General features: G+C 60.7%; 2 protein-coding genes across 2 annotated transcripts in view; both read left to right on the top strand.

Annotated features, from left to right (window-relative positions):
* The first annotated feature begins 4,450 nt into the window (after window positions 1–4,450).
* On the top strand, window positions 4,451–11,957 carry LOC140901013 (intercellular adhesion molecule 4-like). Its single transcript, XM_073319147.2, has 5 exons — window positions 4,451–4,629; window positions 5,055–5,132; window positions 5,539–5,811; window positions 6,970–7,287; window positions 8,320–11,957. The coding sequence occupies exons 2-5, from the start codon at window positions 5,057–5,059 to the stop codon at window positions 8,550–8,552; spliced, it is 900 nt and encodes a 299-aa protein (XP_073175248.1). The 5' UTR covers window positions 4,451–4,629; window positions 5,055–5,056; the 3' UTR covers window positions 8,553–11,957.
* A 3,917-nt stretch (window positions 11,958–15,874) lies between these two features.
* Window positions 15,875–19,388, top strand: part of ICAM5 (intercellular adhesion molecule 5) — an 18,129-nt gene continuing 14,615 nt past the window's right edge. Inside the window, exons 1-3 of the mRNA XM_078849708.1 lie at window positions 15,875–15,969; window positions 16,597–16,869; window positions 17,552–18,012. Coding sequence (XP_078705834.1) covers window positions 15,897–15,969; window positions 16,597–16,869; window positions 17,552–18,012 — 807 coding nt within the window. The 5' untranslated portion in view covers window positions 15,875–15,896. The remainder of the gene's footprint in view (window positions 15,970–16,596; window positions 16,870–17,551; window positions 18,013–19,388) is intronic.

Here is a 19,388-nt window from a genome sequence, read left to right as displayed (position 1 = left end):
AGAGGAAGGAGGAGCTGCCTGGATCCCCGGGCAATGGGGGCCAGAGCAGGGCGGGAGCTCCGAGCCCAAACTGAGCATCCAGGGGCATTGCCATGAAGGTGCTAAACGTCAAGGCATCCAGCGGCTTGGGGGAGATCCAGAGCCACACAGAGCGGTCACCAGCACCCTCCCTCCTGGGCTAGCAGGGAGCTGGTCCCAGCACACACGCAGCCGTTGTGGGGAGGAAGCAGCAGCTGGGGAAGAAATTAAAGTGAAAGGCGTGTTGCCTGCCTGCTCTGCCAGCCGGAGCCCTGGGGGGGGTCGGGGGGTCTGGGCCATGAGACACACACTTGCCAGCACAGCCAGCCCTGAGCCTAGCAGAGCTAGGACATGCCTAGGACATCCGAGCCCTGGGGGGGGGGGGGGCGAAGGGGAGGGGAATGGGCTCTGGGCAGGGACAATTAGGAGCCAGGCCCCCCAGGGGGGAGCAGAAGGTTTAACCCCCACAACCGAGCAGTTAAACCAGCCATCATCGCGCCAGGAAAACATCGGGCGAGGGGTTTGCAGGAAGGCGTGCGGCGCGCTGAGCGTGGGGGCCTGGCGCCCGTGCAGCCAGGCCGTGGGGATGGGTTTATGCCCTGGCGTGTACAGAAAACTGGGCTCAGATCCGGCCGCTCCCTCTCACAGCCGGGCGCTGAGCAGTTACGTGGGGAGAGGCCCCTCCCAAGCCAGGCGGCCAGCGGCCAGGAGAAGGCAAGGCTGGCCCAGGCAGAGGGAGGGTGTGATGGGTTGGACCCCCCCCTTCTGGAATGTCACCTCACGTACTGGGGTTTCACTGAGCCTCTCCTGCACCACCAACCTCGGTTCCCTTTCCCTGCTTTGGGAATTAGGCTCTCTGGCCCCTTGTAGCACACACAGGTAGGGCCACAGCCCGCTGCAGACACAGACTGCAGTCCGCTCCGGGTGAGAGGACTCCCCCAGCACTCACGTTGTCAAGGCTGAATCCCCGCTCTGTCACTCTGAGTGCAGGAAGTGGGGGCCCGCAAGGTTCCAGCTTCTCTCTGACCTTGGCTTGGTAAATGCTGCCACCACCCAAAAGCAAAAAAACCCCTTTGAGCCCAGGAAGGCGCACTTGGGAATTCCCCCCTGGGGGGCACCCTCAAGCCCTTTCACCCCCCTCCGGGGAAGAGCTGAGAACGAAAACAAAGGAAATCAGCTGTGGCCACCAGCTAATCAAACAACCTGCACATGCCTCGCAGGACACCAACAGCCCCGGTCCTGGTCTTAAAACAGTTAAATTTTATTAAAAACAAAAAGAAAGAAAATCCATCTGGAACTGAGGCTTTTGCTAGATTTTAAAGAGCAATTCCAAAAATCAAGCACCCAAAGTAGCTTTCTTGGGGGTTCAGCTTAAAGGTTACAAGCAAACAAAAGCATCTGGGCTTAGCACAGAGGAGTCCACAAGCCAAAATAAGAAATAAACCTGATAGCGTCTAACTAAACATTCCCTGTCCCAATTTTTTTCTTTTAGGTATGGAAAATACTTGTTCATACCTGGTTCAACCCTTACACGGCATTTCTGCTTATAGCATCGCTGCTCCGTGTCCCTGCAGCCCAGAGAACAACAGACAAAGGGAAGTTTCTTTCCCAATGTAAAAAGTTCTACCTTCCCATTGGCTCTTTTGGTCAGGGGCCCACTCCCTTTTCTTTTACCTGGGGGCTTGTTAACCCTTGGCTGCTAAAGCAAGCAGAGAACAGGCCGAGTGGGATTTTCCAGCTAACTGGCTGGCTAGTATCCATAAGGGAGCTCACCCACCCTTCATTTATCACACACATGCACACTCCTTTTGGGAGACAAACCCAAAATAATACTGTCTTGTGCTGTATAGAAAAATTGGCACAGCGCAAGTGTAACACCCACAGACCCCAGCCGCGGGGTTGAACCTGGGACCTCTGGAGCTTAGTGCAGGAGCCTCGACTGTCTGAGCTAAAAGCCAGCTGCCCATTAAGACAGGTTTCAGAGTAACAGCCATGTTAGTCTGTATTCGCAAAAAGAAAAGGAGGACTTGTGGCACCTTAGAGACTAACCAATTTATTTGAGCATGAGCTTTCGTGAGCTACAGCTCACTTCATCGGATGCATGCCGTGGAAACTGCAGCAGACTTTATATATACACAGAGAATATGAAACAATACCTATTCCCACCCCACTGTCCTGCTGGTAATAGCTTATCTAAAGTGATCATCAGGTGGGCCATTTCCAGCACAAATCCAGGTTTTCTCACCCTCCACCCCCCCACACAAATTCACTCTCCTGCTGGTGATAGCCCATCCAAAGTGACAACTCTTTACACAATGTGCATGACAATCAAGTTGGGCTATTTCCTGCACAAATCCAGGTTTTCTCACATCCCCCCCACCCCCATACACACACAAACTCACTCTCCTGCTGGTAATAGCTCATCCAAACTGACCACTCTTCAAGTTTAAATCCAAGTTAAACCAGAACATCTGGGCGCGGGGGGGGGGGGGGTAGGAAAAAACAAGAGGAAACAGGCTACCTTGCATAATGACTTAGCCACTCCAAGTCTCTATTTAAGCCTAAATTAATAGTATCCAATTTGCAAATGAATTCCAATTCAGCAGTTTCTGGATTTGTGCTGGAAATGGCCCACCTGATGATCACTTTAGATAAGCTATTACCAGCAGGACAGTGGGGTGGGAGGAGGTATTGTTTCATGATCTCTGTGTGTATATAATGTCTGCTGCAGTTTCCACGATATGCATCTGAGGAAGTGAGCTGTAGCTCACGAAAGCTCATGCTCAAATAAATTGGTTCGTCTCTAAGGTGCCCCAAGTCCTCCTGTTCTTTTTGCCCATTAAGGACATTCACTCATCTCCCTCGCTAGGCGGTCTTGCTGCCACTGGCTGGGCCAGAACCCCACCCCCAGGAGGTGTGTGCATTACACCAGCTCATGAAAATCCACCCGCTCCCTCAAGGTGAGGAGAGATGCGCACGCCTTCTTGCCCCCCCAGGTAGAAATTACATCAACTGGGTTTAATAATAAACTAAACCAATGTACTGACCACAAGAGGCAGATTTTAAGTGGTTCAAGGAATAGCAAACAGAACACAGCAAATCACCGAGCAAGTGAAACAAAACACACAAGCTGAGCTTAACACACTCCATAGGTAGGGAACAAACTAGCAAATTCTCACCCTGAGCGATAAACAGGCTGGCGGAGTCTTCAGGCACAAGCTGCCTTGGCTCTCCCAGGTTTTCATACACAGGCTAAAGATCTTAGCCTGGGGCCAGCACTTCCCACAGTTCAGTTCTTGTTCCTCAGCTGTTTTCAGGTGTGTTGTTGTCAGGAGAGTGAGGCCCTCACATGTTGTCATTGTCCCTCTTTTATATCCCCCCCCCCACTTGCTGGAAAGCTCTTTTGTCATGACCCCCAGTCGAGAGCTGTCTCGGCGAGGTCTCTATTGCACACAGGTCCTGGGGTGACCCTTGTGCTTGGTGCATTTCCTCAATCAGCCACCAACATCGTTTGGCCTCATCCAGCGTAGCACGTTGGAAATACAGAGACATGGTCAATACTCCCAGCTCCACCTACGAAAATGCTCCATGCACACCCTTTGGATAAACACAGTCAGTAAATCGGTACCTTTCCCATGACATCTCACCAGACCCATCCTGCATAAAGTATCTCTCTGTTATGCCTTATTCATATCATAACCATATTTCGATGAAGAATACGGGGTGTAACGTCACAGACGGTCCCAACTCTGCAGAGCCAGGAGCCAGCATGCTCTGAGAGCCAGCCTTTCACAAAGCCAACTGGAGCAAAAGCTGGTCACCCAGAACCTGGGGGCCCAGCTGGCCGTGAAGGCCGGAGCCCCCCACAGCAGGGGCAGGCTGGGAGCTGCTCCAAAGGCCATGGGTAACTTGTCTTAGAAAAGGGCTTTTATCCACACTAGAGGGGTACAGCCCACGGGGTGGCAGGAGGGTTAGTCTCTGTCACTGGCCTGTGTGGCTCCCCCTCGCTGGTTTGGCTCTGGCTCTGGCTCGGCTAGTAACTAAAGTTTGAGTTGGTTTTACCCCGGGCAGGGCTCTGGGGCACCCATTGGGGGGGCCGGGGTGAGCTGGTAACAGGGGGCTGGTTTCACGCATTGGGGGGACGACCCAGAGGGCGACGGTCTGAGACTCTGGTCGGTCAGAACTCGGGGGGGGGAATGGAGTTGGGGAGACTCGGTGTGGGGAGCTCCATGCTGTCGCACGGCTGCATAGCGCCAACCACTGGTGTGTCCCCCCTGCCCCCAGGCGTTTGCCCTGGCTGGGGCCGCAGCGCAGCCGGTTGGTGGGAGCCCCCAGGGCACTCCCAAGGGCACTGCCCCGTGATGTCTGCGGCAGCCAGAGGTCCAGTGCGGTGTGGGCACACGTCCCCGTGCGGGTTTTCCCTGAGCCGGTGGCAGGGCGGCTGGGGCGGCCGCCAGGGACGGCGAGGGAGCACCGCGCCCAGGGCAGTCCGCTGGCTGAGGGCTCCCTGAGACGTCCCTTATCTCACCCAGCAGACGGCAACGCACACGCTCCCCCCGCGGTGGCTGCACCCTCAGCCCTCCATTCCAGCCAGCACCACCGTCGCCGGGGGTAAGGCTCCCGGGGGTCTCGCCCCGGCTCTGGGAGGACAGCGGGGTCTAGTGGTTAGAGCTGGGGGGGTGGGGGCTGGGCTGACCTCTAACAAGCGGGGATCAGGAGGGACCTGTCCCCACAGAGTTCCCATCACTGCCTCCTGCGGCCGGTCTGGCAGCGGGGTCTGGAGCAGCTGAGGCTGGGCTCTGCTGCAGACCAGACACTGGGCTAGACGGGCCCTGGGCTGAGCTGCCCTGCACATCATCTCCCCATTTCCAGCTGCAGCGGCTCAGTCCCCACCGCCCCGCCCCTCCTCGCAGCCCAGGGCGCCCCGGCAAGGCTCCCGTTGGTGTCAGTGGGCTTGGACCCGGCCCCACGGTGCCGATGGAAAACCCAAGCCCAGCTCCCCCCAGCTCCTGCTCTCTCTGTCCCTCTCTCCTCAGCTATGAGACCCCAGTGGCTCCAGCATCCCTCTCCCGGGGGCTGCCTGACGTGGCTGCTGCTTCTCCTGGTGCTGCCAGGTAAGTGCCCCCCCCCGCACCCCCCAGCTCAGGCTGTGTGTCCCCAGGGAAATGCTAGCGGGACCGGCCTGGGCTGGGAGCGCCCCACTGGCAGAGGTGCTGACATCCATTTGTTTTACTCATTGTAAATGAAGGTGCCTTCTTATAGGATCACTAGGAGAGGAGTGGGGCCTAGTGGTTAGAGCAGACAGAGGGGCTAGGAGCCAGGACTCCTGGGTTCTCTCCCCAGCTTTGGGAGGGGAACGGAGTCCATTGGGTAGAGCAGAGGGGCCAGGAGCTAGGACTCCTGGGTTCTCTCCCTGGCTCTGGGAAGGGAGTGCGGTTTGATGTTCTGCTTTCTCAGTTCCACTGGGCTGTGTCCCCCAGAGGTGTAGCCACAGCGTGACAGACCCGCTTACCATTTCAGGGGCCGCACAGGGCTCGTTCGAGGTGAGTGTTTTGCCGGCAGCTCCCGTGGTGGCGTATGGAGAGTCCATCTGGATAAACTGCAGCACCACGTGCCCGGATCCTGATGCCAGGGGCAGCCTGGAGACCTCGCTCACCAAAACCAACCATAAAAATGGACCTGGGTGGGTGGCCTTTCTCCTCAAAAATATCACGGAGTGGATGTCGGCCTTTCAGTGCCAGTTCACCTGCCGTGGCCGTGTGAAGGTGGTGTTTGCAAACATCTCCGCTTACCGTAAGTGCCGCTGCAGGGGTCTGGGGTGGCTTTTGTGCCACGGAGACTTTCTGGGTGCAGGGCTGTGCCAGAGAAAGGGGAAACTCGCTGGCAGAAAATAGGGTACAAATCTGTGATCTGGCCCTAGGGCAGGGGACTGGCTGGCTCGGGGGGCAGAGAATGGGACACAGGCCTTTCCCCTCTGGGGCCACTGGCTCCGCTCCATTAAGCCAGGCAGCACCGGCGAGTAGTTACCCTCTGGCGGCCGTTGGGTGGAACGAGTTGGTGGGTCTTAGTCCGGCTCCTGGCAGGGCAGGAATCCATATCCCAGCCCCCTGCCCCACTTAGAGCTCCTGCCGGCCGGTCAGCGAGACTGGGCTTGGTTTTCACCTGTCAATATCCAAGAGTGGGCGTCGGCCCCTCTATATGCTACTTCCCCTGCAAAGGGCAGCCCTGAAGGTGTCGGTTTATCGTAAGTGACTCACAGAACGGGGCTGCTGGCCGGGGTCTGGGGGCAGCTTTCACGGGGTGCATCCCCTGCTCTGTAGGGAGTCCTGGGGTCTCTTATGGGAGAGGCCATGCTCTGACCCCCAGCGGTAGGTGAATCGCCCCTGCCAGGCCCTCCCCAGCTCGGGTCCAATGTGGCGACTGGTGCCCAGGGAAAGTTGCCGGTGACACAGGGCTCCGGCCACCCCCCGAAAGAGACAGGCGACCCCCGGGGGCGTGGGCGGGAGGTTCTGCCAAGGCCCAGGGAACAAGCGGACCCAGGGAGAAGCAGCGTTTGGCAGACGGATTTCAGCTGCCTCCTCCCTCGCAGCAGGGCAGGCAGCGGCTGCAGCCTCCGGGCCTGGGCTGCACCTCGCCATGCGACGGTCCCGGCTGCATGTCTCCGGGCGGTGCCGGGGCCCAGCGGATGGCAGCCCCGCAGGGGAGCTGGGCGGCTCCTGTCTGGAGGAGGGAGATAAGAGCTGCCTGAAGGGGAGAGCCCGGGGGGCAGTTTGAAACGCAGCCCAGCCGGGAGCAGCTACCGAAATCGAAATCGGGAGGAGCCACAGCCCGAAGCCAGGGGCTGAGGGGGCTGGGAGCCGGGCTCTTGTCCCCCTGGGGATAGGGCAGGGACGGTCCCCGTGTTGGATTCCTGCCCTCAGGCTGCCCGTGACTCCATGTCTGTCGTTCCAGGGGCGCCGGAGCGGGTGGGGCTGGAGCGGCTCCCGGAGCTGGAGCTGGGCCAGGCCTATAACCTGACGTGCCGGGTTCTGAGCGTGGCGCCCGTCAGGCACCTCACCGTGACCCTCCGCCAGGGGGGACGGACCCTGCACACGGAGACCTTCCAGAACCGCACCAGGGCCGGACCCGATGACGTCACGGTGACCCAGGAGATCACCCCTCGGCGATGGGACCACGGGCAGCAGGCCACCTGCCACGCAGCCCTGGACCTGAGACCACGTGGGCCACTCTTGCAAAGCAGCTCCTCCGCGGTGGAGCTCCAGGAGGCTGGTGAGTTCAGGCTCACGCTGGGCCGTGGGGACCAACCCGGTGCTGGCAGCTCAAGTCGCACATTTAACGGGATGTGGGTCAATTGCTCCTCTCCCCCAACCTCAGAACACTGAACTGAGGGAAGGAGCCAGGCAGGGAATCCCGCTCTAAAGCCAGGGCCAGGCTGGTCTCATCTGGCACGGCCCCGGGTGGCCCCCGGGAGAAGGCTACGTAACCCACGCTAGTGCCCTGCAGCGGTGTCCCCATCCAGGGGGTGCAGCATATACAGAAGTTTACAGGTCTGCTGCAGCTGGTTGCACAAAGCCAGGTGTTTGTCACAGGAAATGTGGGAAAAATTCAGGGTTAGTTTGGTTTTATTTTCATCGAAATGTACGTTTAAAAACAACGCAAACGGAAAAAGTTCCATCTCCGAGAGCGAGTTTTGGCTGAACGTGCCCGAGGCCCAGCCTCCTCTCTGCACTGTCTCACAGCTGGCTTGTGGAAACACCGAACACCCCCGGCCGAGATCGGGTCCCCCCTTGTGCCGAGCGAAACCCCTGCATGAAAGGAGGAAGGGTCAGGTTTTTAAAAGCATTTGGGCACCTAAAGATCCAGACAGGTGCCTAGTGGGATTTTGAAAATTGCCAGAACAGGGAGGCTCCTAACTCCCATTGGTTCTCTGGGAAGGTTGGGCATTGTGCACCTACTAGGTGCCTATCTGCATCTGTAGGTACGGAAATATCTTTACAAGCCAGCCCTAAATCCATTGGAGCGAGGCAGGCTGGGTGCTCAGAGCTGGACTGGCTGCTAGATGGGGACAAGCTCCACGTTGCCTCCGCATGGCCCAGGATCTTCCCTGGCAGCCCGGTGGCAGCGAGACTCCTCCTGAATTCCTGGGGTTGTTCTCGGGCCCCACTCGGGGGCTGCAGTGAAAACACCGGGGCCGTATTTTCATTTTGTTTCTTTTACCAACGTCGTTTACCGACCCTGCAAGGGACATTCAGGGGTGTTTTGCAGAGAGGGAATTTAACCCTTTTCTGTCTCCTTTTCCAGAGAGCCCCACGGCTAAAATCATCGCAATCACGGCCATCACCACCGTACTGGCCATGCTGCTGGGAATTCTGGCCTGGGGCCTGGCTCAGCGGGGCAGGACCCGGAGAGAGGCAGGGCCGGAGCCTGGGGCAGCAGCGCCAAGCTGGACGGATTTCGAGATGGCCCAGGCCAGCGCAGAAGATGCCCCAGCCGAGGGAGGCAGCTTGAATTCTGCTGAGGACGCTTCCCCATAGAGCAGACGGCAGAGCTCAGCCAGGCAGTGGGCACTGTGCGGTGCCAAGCGACGTCGCTCACACAGGAGAGCACCGAGAGTGTGGGACGGGGGCCACGTGCTGCGCAGGGCAGGTCGCATGCTTCTAGTTCATGTTGCCAGGTGCTCCCCGGTTTCCCATGTGCCTACCTTTGCCAGACTTCAACCTTTCAGGCTGAAATGTGCCGGGCCAGGTCTGCTCCGGGCTGGGCTTTGTGTTGAAAGTCTCTGTAGAAATGTTTGAAAGGGAGACTAGGCAGAAATACATCGCTTGGGCTGTGCTAAAAAACCTTCTTGCAGCTATTCAGTGGAGAAGCGCTCGCCCTCGGGACGGACCTTGTGCTGTGGCTGTGAAAAACCACCCACGTCTGGCCTGGTTCGGAGCCACCGCGTACACGCTTAGCAGGGCGCTGCGGGCTCATGCGGCTCCTGTCACAGCCTCAACGGGCAGGCCATGGGCATTGGGGATCTAACGCCTGGGGAGGAGCTGCAGGGGATCCAGTGGCTCTGGGCAGTGGTGTTGGTTCAGGTGAATTTCCCATGTCTGGGGAGCGGCTCTGGCTGGCCGAGCATGGGCAGCTGCTCTGGCAGAGGATGGCACCTGGTATGGCGTGTGGTGAGGAACGTCCCAGGGCACCGAGTCAGCATGTCACCCATTGTGGGGGAGAAAGGCTGGCGAACGCCTAGAAGGGGCATTGGGGAGAGCTGGCATCACGGCGGCCCTGGAGCACCTGCCCTTCTGCCAGGACAGCTGTGGGTAGAAGGTGGCATCCACCGGCGGACACTGGAGAGAACTCAGCTCGTTCCATGCCAGGGCCATAGCCAGGTCTCGCACGGGAGGCAGCGTGGCCTAGTGGGTGCGGAGCTGGGCTGGGACTCGAGAGCCATGGCATAGTCCTGGCTTGGTCCCAGGCCTGCTGGGGGACCTCAGGCAAAGCACGTCCCTGCCCACCCATGGGCTGTTTAGCCTGGGAGCTCTTTGGGGCAGGGGCTGTCTCGTCTCACTCTGTGTCTGTAGAGGACCCTGGAATGGAGCAGGGCTGGCAGCATATAGTCCCGTGCCAGGTGCTTTGCCGTGCCCCTTGGCTGTCTTCCCAGCTGATCCATTCAGTGAACTTCCTCCCTTGCTCCTCATTGTCCATAAGTCTGGGAAGGAACAGCCCAGCGCAGGCAGCCAAAGCAGAGCCCAGCCCTTCCCGTGGCTGATTAGAGGTTCAGGGCTGAAGCCGGCTGCTCAGGGAGGGGGCGCATCGTGGCTGAGCCTCTGGGGGGGACAAGCGATGCAGCCATGTTGTCTGCAAACATCAGGAAGATGGAAACTCCAGGAACCTTCGCCAGGCTCGCCCAAGGGACAGCGCTCCTGGCCTCAGCCAGACGGGATCTGGGGACCAAGGCACACGCCCAGTGGTGCCATGGACACTTCCCAGCTTAGGCTGCTCAGGGCCTGACTCCCAAGGGCCGGCACTGGGGCTGGCCAGAAACAAGAATTCCATTTCACGAAAACTGTCACAGTTTCCAAATTGTGCTTCCGTCTGCCCTGGCACGGCAAGGAGCCCGTGCGAAAGCTGCATGAACCAACACGAGAGAGAATCAGACAGAGAAGAGTGTAGGGGGTGGACGGACAGACAGAGGGGCGCATAGGGGGATAGGCAGACAGACAGGTGTGTAGGGGGAAGGACGGACAGACAGGTGTATAGGTAGATGGATGGTGTCATGGGGTCCCCGGGCGATGCTCTGGAACTGCTCCCCACGAAGCCAGGCAGGACTCTGGGGAGCCTCCTCTCTGGGAGCAGCCTGTCTGCAGGACACACAACTCACCCGGCTTCCACCTTCCTGGGTCTGACCTCGGAGCATTCAGCCTCCTCTGCCCCTCCGTGCGCTTCCCCCAGCGAGTCCGCTCAGGCGGGGTCCTGGGGGGGCCAGAGGGTCCTGCCCCCCAACTCCGCAGTCAGACATGACTCTCCGCCAGCCGGGGAAACAGGAGGTTTATTAGACCACAGGAACATGGTCTAAAACAGAGCTGGTAGGTGCAGAGAACAGGACCCCTCAGCTGGGTCCATTTTGGGGGGCACTGAGCCAGACAACCACGTCTGCCCTTCACTCCATGTTTCCAGCCAGCCCCAAACTGAAACTCCCTCCAGCCCCTCCTCCTCTGGGCTTTGTCCCTTTCCCGGGCCAGGAGGTCACCGGATTCCTTTGTTCTCCAACCCTTTAGCTCTCACCTTGCAGGGGGAAGGGCCCAGGCCATCAGTGGCCAGGAAACAGGGTGTCGGCCATTCTCTGTGTCCAGACCCCTGCACACACCTGCCCTCTAGGGATCTGCAACGATCATACACCCTTACCTCACCCCCTAGATACTTAAGAACTGCCTAGGGGAAACTGAGGCACCCCCACACTATTCAGAGGAAACATTAAGAACAGTCCCACTTCGTCACAGATGGACAGTCATGCAGAGGGACAGACAGATAGGGGGATGGACAGACAGTCCAGTGCATAGGGGGATGGGTGGACAGAGGGGAGCGTAGGGGGATGGATAGAGAGTTCTTTGAGGTGGTCAATAAACATGTGGACAAGGGGGATCCAATGGACATAGTATACTTAGATTTCCAGAAAGCCTTTGACAAGGTCCCTCACCAAAGGCTCTTAGGTAAATTAAGTTGTCATGGGATAAGAGGGAAGATCCTTTCATGGATTGAGAACTGGTTAAAGGACAGGGAACAAAGGGTAGGAATAAACAGTAAATTTTCAGAATGGAGAGGGGTAACTAGTGTTGTTCCCCAAGGGCCAGTCCTAGGACCAATCCTATTCAACCTGTTCATAAATGATCTGGAGAAAGGGGTAAACAGTGAGGTGGCAAAGTTTGCAGATGATACTAAACTGCTCAAGATAGTTAAGACCAAAGCAGACTGTGAAGAACTTCAAAAAGATCTCACAAAACTAAAAAAAGCAGGACTTGTGGCACCTTAGAGACTAACACATTTATTTGAGCAGAAGCTTCCACTGAATGCATCCGATGCAGTGAGCTGGAGCTCACGAAAGCTTGTGCTCAAATAAATGTGTTACTCTCTAAAGTGCCACAAGGCCTCCTGTTCTTTTTGCGGATACAGACTCACACGGCTGCTCCTCTGAAACCTGTCACAAAACTAAGTGACTGGGCAACAACATGGCAAATGAAATTTCATGTGGATAAATGTCAAGTAATGCACACTGGAAAAAATAACCCCAACGATACATACAATACGATGGGGGCTAATTTAGCTACAACTAATCAGGAGAAAGATCTTGGAGTCATCGTGGATAGTTCTCTGAAGATGTTCACGCAGTGTGCAGCGGCCGTCAAAAAAGCAAACGGGATGTTAGGAATCATTAAAAAAGGGATAGAGAATAAGACAGAGAATATCTTATTGCCTTTGTATAAATCCATGGTACACCCACATCTTGAATACTGCGTACAGATGTGGTCCCCTCGTCTCAGAAAAGATAGACTGGCATTAGAAAAGATTCAGAAAAGGGCAACTAAAATGATTTGGGGGTTTGGAACGGGTCCCATATGAGGAGAGATTAAAGAGGCTAGGACTTTTCAGCTTGGAAAAGAGGAGACTAAGGGGGGTATGATAGAAGTCTATAAAATCATGAGTGGCGTGGAGAAAGTGAATAAGGAAAAGTTATTTACTTGTTCCCATAATATAAGAACTAGGGGCCACGAAATAAAATTAATGGGTAGCAGGTTTAAAATAAATAAAAGGACATTCTTCTTCACTCAGCACACAGTCAACCTATGGAACTCCTTGCCTGAGGAGGTTGTGAAGGTGAGGACTATAACAGGGTTTAAAAGAGAACTGGGTAAATTCATGGAGGTTAAGTCCATTAATGGCTATTAGCCAGGACGGATAAGGAAGGGTGTCCCTAGCCCCTGTTTGTCAGAGGGTGGAGACAGATGGCAGGAGAGAGATCACTGATCATTACCTGTTAGGTTCATTCCCTCTGGGGCACCTGTCATTGGCCACTGTCGGTAGACAGGATACTGGGCTGGATGGACCTTTGGTCTGACCCAGTCTGGCCACTCTTATGTTCTTAGGGGAATAGGGGGACGGACGGACGGCCAGAGGGTGGGTGTAGGGGGATGGACAGAGGGACAAATGGGGTGTAGGGGGACAGACAGGGCCGTGAGGGGACCGAGGGGGGTGTCAGGGTGGCTAGGCTGGGCTGAACAAGGACTGACTGAATAGCTTAGCTCTCAGTGCTGCACACCCCACCCTGCCCTCTTCCACTTCCCTCCCTGCCCATTGCCCACAGAAACCTGCATGCCAGAGTGACCCCCCCTGCCAGCCGGGGACAGGAGCTTTCCCAACCCAGCGCCCCCCTGCCCATGCTGGAGGAGGCTGCCTGGTGCCAGAGCAGCCCGGAGCCTCCATCGAGCAGGGCTCTGGGAACACCCGGCCCAGCTTTCCCTGAGCATCCTCATGCTGGAGTCAGAGCTGGTGCCTTGCGGAGGGCTGGGGTTCCCGTGGGACTGGCCTGGGGAGCCCCATTTGCTGATGGGCTCTGCACTAGGGTCAGGGACCAGCACTCGGCCAGGACTGGTCCTAGGGCAGCGGTTCTCAGACTTTTGTCCTGGTGACCCTTCCACACAGCAAGCCCCTGAGTGCGACCCCCCCGGTACGTTAAAAACACTTTTTTATATTTAACACCCTTATAAATACTGGAGGCGAAGCGGGGCTTGGGGTGGAGGTTGATCGCTCGCGCCCCCCCACGTAATAACCTCACGACCCCCTGAGGGGTCCCGACCCCCAGCTTGAGAATCCCTGTCCTAGGAGCTCAGCCGGGGGCAGGCAATGTTGAGACAGGCCCCGTTCCATCCTTTGCAAGCAGCTGTCGGCTCCCAACAACCCAAATGGGAGCTGCCCTCCTTGGGCGACCCAGCTGGCCCCTGTTCCACTGACTCTGAGGAGAGTCCTGGGGTGGGCTAGGGCAGTGGGGCAGGGAGAGCCAGCACAACAGGGCCCTGGTCTCAGCTGGGGTCTGGGCGGCGCCCGGCGCGACGGGGCCCTGGTCTTGGTCGGGGTCTGGGCGGCGCCTGGCGCGACGGGGCTCTGGTCTCAGCTGGGGTCTGGGCGGCGCCCGGCGAGATGGGGCCCAGGTCTCGGTTGGGGTCTGGGCAGCGCCCGGCGCGACGGGGCCCTGGTCTCGGGTGGGGTCTGGGTGGCGCCCGGTGCGACGGGGCCCTGGTCTCGGGTGGGGTCTGGGCGGCGCCCGACGCGACGGGGCCCTGGTCTCGGGTGGGGTCTGGGCGGCACCCGGTGCGACGGGGCCCTGATCTCGGGTGGGGTCTGGGCAGCGCCCGGTGCGATGCTGGTCTTGGTTGGGGTCTGGGCAGCACCCGGCGCGACGCTGGTCTCAGTCGGGGTCTGGGTGGCGCCCGGTGCGACGGGGCCCTGATCTCGGTCGGGGTCTGGGCAGTGCCCGGCGCGACGCTGGTCTCGGTCGGGGTCTGGGCGGTGCCCGGCGCGACGGGGCCCTGGTCTTGGGTGGGGTCTGGGCGGCGCCCGGCGCGACGGGGCCCTGGTCTCGGGTGGGGTCTGGGCGGCGCCCGGCGCGACGGGGCCCTGGTCTCGGTCGGGGTCTGGGTGGTGCCCGGCGCGACGGGGCCCTGGTCTCGGTCGGGGTCTGGGCGGTGCCCGGCGCGACGGGGCCCTGGTCTCGGGTGGGGTCTGGGCGGCGCCCGACGCGACGGGGCCCTGGTCTCGGGTGGGGTCTGGGCGGCACCCGGTGCGACGGGGCCCTGATCTCGGGTGGGGTCTGGGCAGCGCCCGGTGCGATGCTGGTCTTGGTTGGGGTCTGGGCAGCGCCCGGCGCGACGCTGGTCTCAGTCGGGGTCTGGGTGGCGCCCGGTGCGACGGGGCCCTGATCTCGGTCGGGGTCTGGGCAGTGCCCGGCGCGACGCTGGTCTCGGTCGGGGTCTGGGCGGTGCCCGGCGCGACGGGGCCCTGGTCTTGGGTGGGGTCTGGGCGGCGCCCGGCGCGACGGGGCCCTGGTCTCGGGTGGGGTCTGGGCGGCGCCCGGCGCGACGGGGCCCTGGTCTCGGTCGGGGTCTGGGCGGTGCCCGGCGCGACGGGGCCCTGGTCTCGGGTGGGGTCTGGGCAGTGCCCGGCGCGACGGGGCCCTGGTCTCGGTCGGGGTCTGGGCAGTGCCCGGCGCGACGGGGCCCTGGTCTCGGGTGGGGTCTGGGCAGTGCCCGGCGCGACGCTGGTCTCAGTCGGGGTCTGGGTGGCGCCCGGTGCGACGGGGCCCTGATCTCGGTCGGGGTCTGGGCAGTGCCCGGCGCGACGCTGGTCTCGGTCGGGGTCTGGGCGGTGCCCGGCGCGACGGGGCCCTGGTCTTGGGTGGGGTCTGGGCGGCGCCCGGCGCGACGGGGCCCTGGTCTCGGGTGGGGTCTGGGCGGCGCCCGGCGCGACGGGGCCCTGGTCTCGGTCGGGGTCTGGGCGGTGCCCGGCGCGACGGGGCCCTGGTCTCGGGTGGGGTCTGGGCGGCGCCCGGCGCGACGGGGCCCTGGTCTCGGTCGGGGTCTGGGTGGTGCCCGGCGCGACGGGGCCCTGGTCTCGGTCGGGGTCTGGGTGGTGCCCGGCGCGACGGGGCCCTGGTCTCGGGTGGGGTCTGGGCAGTGCCCGGCGCGACGCTGGTCTCAGTCGGGGTCTGGGTGGCGCCCGGTGCGACGGGGCCCTGATCTCGGTCGGGGTCTGGGCAGTGCCCGGCGCGACGCTGGTCTCGGTCGGGGTCTGGGCGGTGCCCGGCGCGACGGGGCCCTGGTCTTGGGTGGGGTCTGGGCGGCGCCCGGCGCGACGGGGCCCTGGTCTCGGGTGGGGTCTGGGCGGCGCCCGGCGCGACGGGGCCCTGGTCTCGGTCGGGGTCTGGGCGGTGCCCGGCGCGACGGGGCCCTGGTCTCGGGTGGGGTCTGGGCAGTGCCCGGCGCGACGGGGCCCTGGTCTCGGTCGGGGTCTGGGCAGTGCCCGGCGCGACGGGGCCCTGGTCTCGGGTGGGGTCTGGGCAGTGCCCGGCGCGACGGGGCCCTGGTCTCGGTCGGGGTCTGGGCACCGCTTGGCACGGCGGGGTCCGGTTTCACTTGGAGCCCACGGCCCTGAGTCCAGCGGTGCCCAGCTCTTATCCGGGGCGTTCCGCCGGCCGCTGGCTGCAGGAAGCGGAGGAAACCCGGACTCAGGCGCCGGCCAGTTCTCGGGAACTCGGGGGCGGGCGCCCGGGCTCCTGCGCCGCGCCGCGCCGCGCTCCCTCCTCCGCCCGAGACCGAGCCCGGCGCGGCGCGTCCTCAGCCATGCGGCCCCGGCAGCTCCGGCCCCCGGCTCCCGGGCGCTGCCTGCCCCTGCTGCTGCTCCTGGCGCTCCCAGGTACGTCCCCGGATCGGGGCCCGGCGCGATGCCGGCCGGGAGGGGCTGCGAGCGCCGGGCAGCCGGGCGGGGTCCCCGCCACGGCCTCTTCCCCCCACCCCGCCCTCCGTGCCTGGCCGGCGGGGGGCCCCGAGGGGGAGCCAGTCCGGCCGCCGGGGAGGGTCGGGGGGGCTGGTTCGGCTTCTCCCGCTAGGTTGTGCGGGAGGTGGTGGGCACCAGGGGTTAGAGGGGGCGGGGTCTGGGAGCCAGGACTCCTGGGTTCTCTCCCCAGCTCGGGAAGGGAAGTGGGGTCTAGCAGTTGGGCGGGGGACCCCTGGGTTGTAGCTGCGGCTCTGGGAGGCAGGTGGGTTTAGTGATGGGGTCGCTGGGAGTCAGCACTCTGAGCTACCCTAGAGTGCTCCATGCCTCAGTTTCCCTCCTGGTGAAATGGGAACAACAATGTTTGCAAAGTGCTTTGGGATCTTCGGGTGGAGGGCGTTGGACACCCACGGCGCCGTTACTGTCCCGGGGCTGAGCGTGGATTCTAAACACCGGGAGATGCTGCCCTGACCCTGGTGTCCTCTGGCACCCGGGAGCTTCTGCCCCTTCCTCCGAGGCTCAGCGCGACGGGCCCGTTTGCCATTTCAGGGGCTGCAGAAGAACCCTTTAACGTGAGCGTTCGGCCGGAAGACTCCGTGGTGGAGCACGGCGGCACCATCTGGTTAAACTGCAGCACCACGTGCCAGGATCCCGGTGCCAGGGGCGGCCTGGAGACCTCGCTCACCAAAGCCCAAGAAAAACGAGGTCCCTGGTGGGAGGCCAGAGAGCTGGTGAATATCTGGGAGTGGGTGTCGGCCCCCCAGTGCTATTTCTTCTGCTACGGAAAAGTAACTCGGGCATCTGCCCACATCACCACTTACCGTAAGCGACTCACGGAAGGAGGCTGCTGGGGGCTGGTAACGGGGGCTCTGTGGGGTTGACCCATTCCTGTGTGGGGAAGCCCAGGTTGTTTCCTGGGGAGGCAGGAGATGAGCCATCAGAGTAGAGACCCCCCACCCCGGAGCAGACGGGATCATTGTGTAGTTCTGGGGAAAGAAGCTGGATCGGCTTCTCCAGAGAGTCTGGACTCAGTTTAGCCTCATAGCAGCACAAACTTCCCCTGAGTCCACAAACACCATCCCTACCCAGGGGCTTGCCCTTCACTGATGGGACCCCCCCACCAGGGTTGGTCTCAGAGGTGCCCTCAGCCTGTCTGTAGAGGTTGCCGATGAGATGCCTGCATTGTGCCTGGCATGAAGATGTTTTGCGATGTGGGGACCCGTTCAGTTGGGAACCCACACAGTCCCACCATTCCCCTGCTCCTGGAATGCCCTATGGGGCCAGCACAAAGATCCTATGTCCATCAGCTGGCGTGGGGGTGGGATCAGGGCAGGGGGATGCAGCCAGCTGCAGGTGCTGTCTCTTGAACAGTGCAGGCAATGCAGTGGGACAGGCTGCAGAATTCGGCCACGCCCTGGAGGATCCCAGCGCAGCCACCATGTTGGATTCCCTGTCCACTTCAGCTCCCTGGTGAAAGGCTGTCTGTGTCTTTGTGTCACTCCAGGGGCGCCGGAGCGGGTGGGGCTGGAGCGGCTCCCGGAGCTGGAGCTGGGCCGGGCCTATAACCTGACGTGCCGGGTTCTGAACGTGGCGCCCGTCAGGCACCTCACCGTGACCCTCCGCCAGGGGGGACGGACCCTGCACACGGAGACCTTCCAGAACCGCACCAGGGCCGCGGCCGACAACGTCACGGTGACCCACGAGATCATCCCTCAGCGACAGGACCACGGGCAGGAGGTCACCTGCCACTCAGCGCTGGACCTGAGACCACTCGGGCAGCTCTTCCAAAACTCCTCCCCTGCGGTGGAGCTCAGGGTTTTTGGTGAGTGCCGATTCACTAGCCCCAGCCTCTCGGGCAGGCCCTTCCACGGGTGCAGAGCGGGTGCCCAGTGCCGACGCTCTGATCAGGAATGGGGCCCAAACCACAGGGAAACAAGAACCAGACCTTTGGCTCGCCTGCCTCTCGTCTGAGCCACCCGTTCATGCTCTGACAGCTGCCGGGTCTGCGGGAATTATAATCCCGTCAGCGGGAGTCTATTAATAACTCTGTGATGAATCCCCCAGCCGGCTCCCTGCCTTTGTCTCCAAGCTCCGGGCTACGGTGGAGCTGCAGTGGCTGCTTGACTCGCCGCTTTTCTCCTGCTGCTGGGGCGAGCGATCTGTGAGCTCACCTGGGTGTTTTCAATCTGCTACAAACCCTCCTCTCAGGGGAGAGAGGAAACACCAGTGCCAGCCCGTGGGCAGGACAAGGCGGTCACAGGAGGTGTCATTAACCACCCTCTGCCCTGCTCAGGGGTGCAGTGCTGACGAGAACGGGCCACGCTGGGTCAGAGTGAGGGTCCATCCAGCCCAGGGTCCTGTCTCTGACAGGGTCCGGTGCCAGGTGCTTCAGAGGGAATGAACAGAACAGGGCAATTATCAAATGATCCCTCCCGTCATCCCGTCCCAGCTTCTGGCAGCTGGAGGTTTAGGGACACCCAGAGCATGGGGTTGCATCCCTGCCCATCCTGGCTGACAGTCACTGTTGGACCCATCCCGCAGGAATTACCTAATTTTGTTTTGAATCCTGTTATTCTTTTGGCCTTCACAACATCCCCTGGCAGTGAGTTCCACAGATTGCCTGTGCGCTGTGCCAAGTGGAACTTCCCTATGTTTGTTTTTAATCCTGCTGCCTAGTAATGTCATTGGGTGGCCCCCGGCTCGTGTGTTACGTGACGGGCTGGGAGCTCTCGAGACAGCCAGCTATAGAGGAGGGATCAGGTTTTCTCAATGGGACGATGCTGGAATTGGAAGCTCTCAGGCCTCGGTCCTGATCCCACTGCAGATCTAAGGGCAGATCCTCAGCTGTTCTGTGACTGTCGGGCCCCTGGGTGGCCTCCCAAAATCACTAGTGGTGTTTGAAAAGCTTGGCCTTAATGTGAAAGTGAGGCAGCGGTGGCGGGGTGGGAGGGGGCATCTGGGAGCCAGGACTCCTGGGTTCTATCCCTGGCTCTGGAAGGCAGTGGGGTTAGAGTGGGGGGAGCTGGGAGTCAGGACTCCTGGGCTCTCTCTAGGAGGTGAGTGGAGGCTAGGTTAAAGCAGGGCAGGAACTGGGTATCGGGACTCCTGGGTTCAGTTCCCTGCTCTGCAACTCGCTGACTGCGTGACCTGGGGTAGGTCATTTCCCCTCTCTGCACCTCCCATTTCCGCACCCACCTCCAGGGGCAGGGGCAGAGTCAGGGGCGAGGTGAGAATGGCAGAAGGTTTGTAAAACATGGTGAGGCCCTGTGTCATTGTGTCCGGATTTGGAACTGGAGCCTGGGAGGAAGTGAGACGCTCTCCCAACAGACATTGGCTGCGTT

The sequence above is a fragment of the Lepidochelys kempii genome, chromosome 20 (assembly GCF_965140285.1).
Source record: "Lepidochelys kempii isolate rLepKem1 chromosome 20, rLepKem1.hap1, whole genome shotgun sequence".
Taxonomy (NCBI): Eukaryota; Metazoa; Chordata; order Testudines; family Cheloniidae; genus Lepidochelys; species Lepidochelys kempii.
The sequence above is the reverse complement of the archived record's forward strand: the minus strand, read 5'-3'. Positions and strand labels throughout refer to the sequence as shown.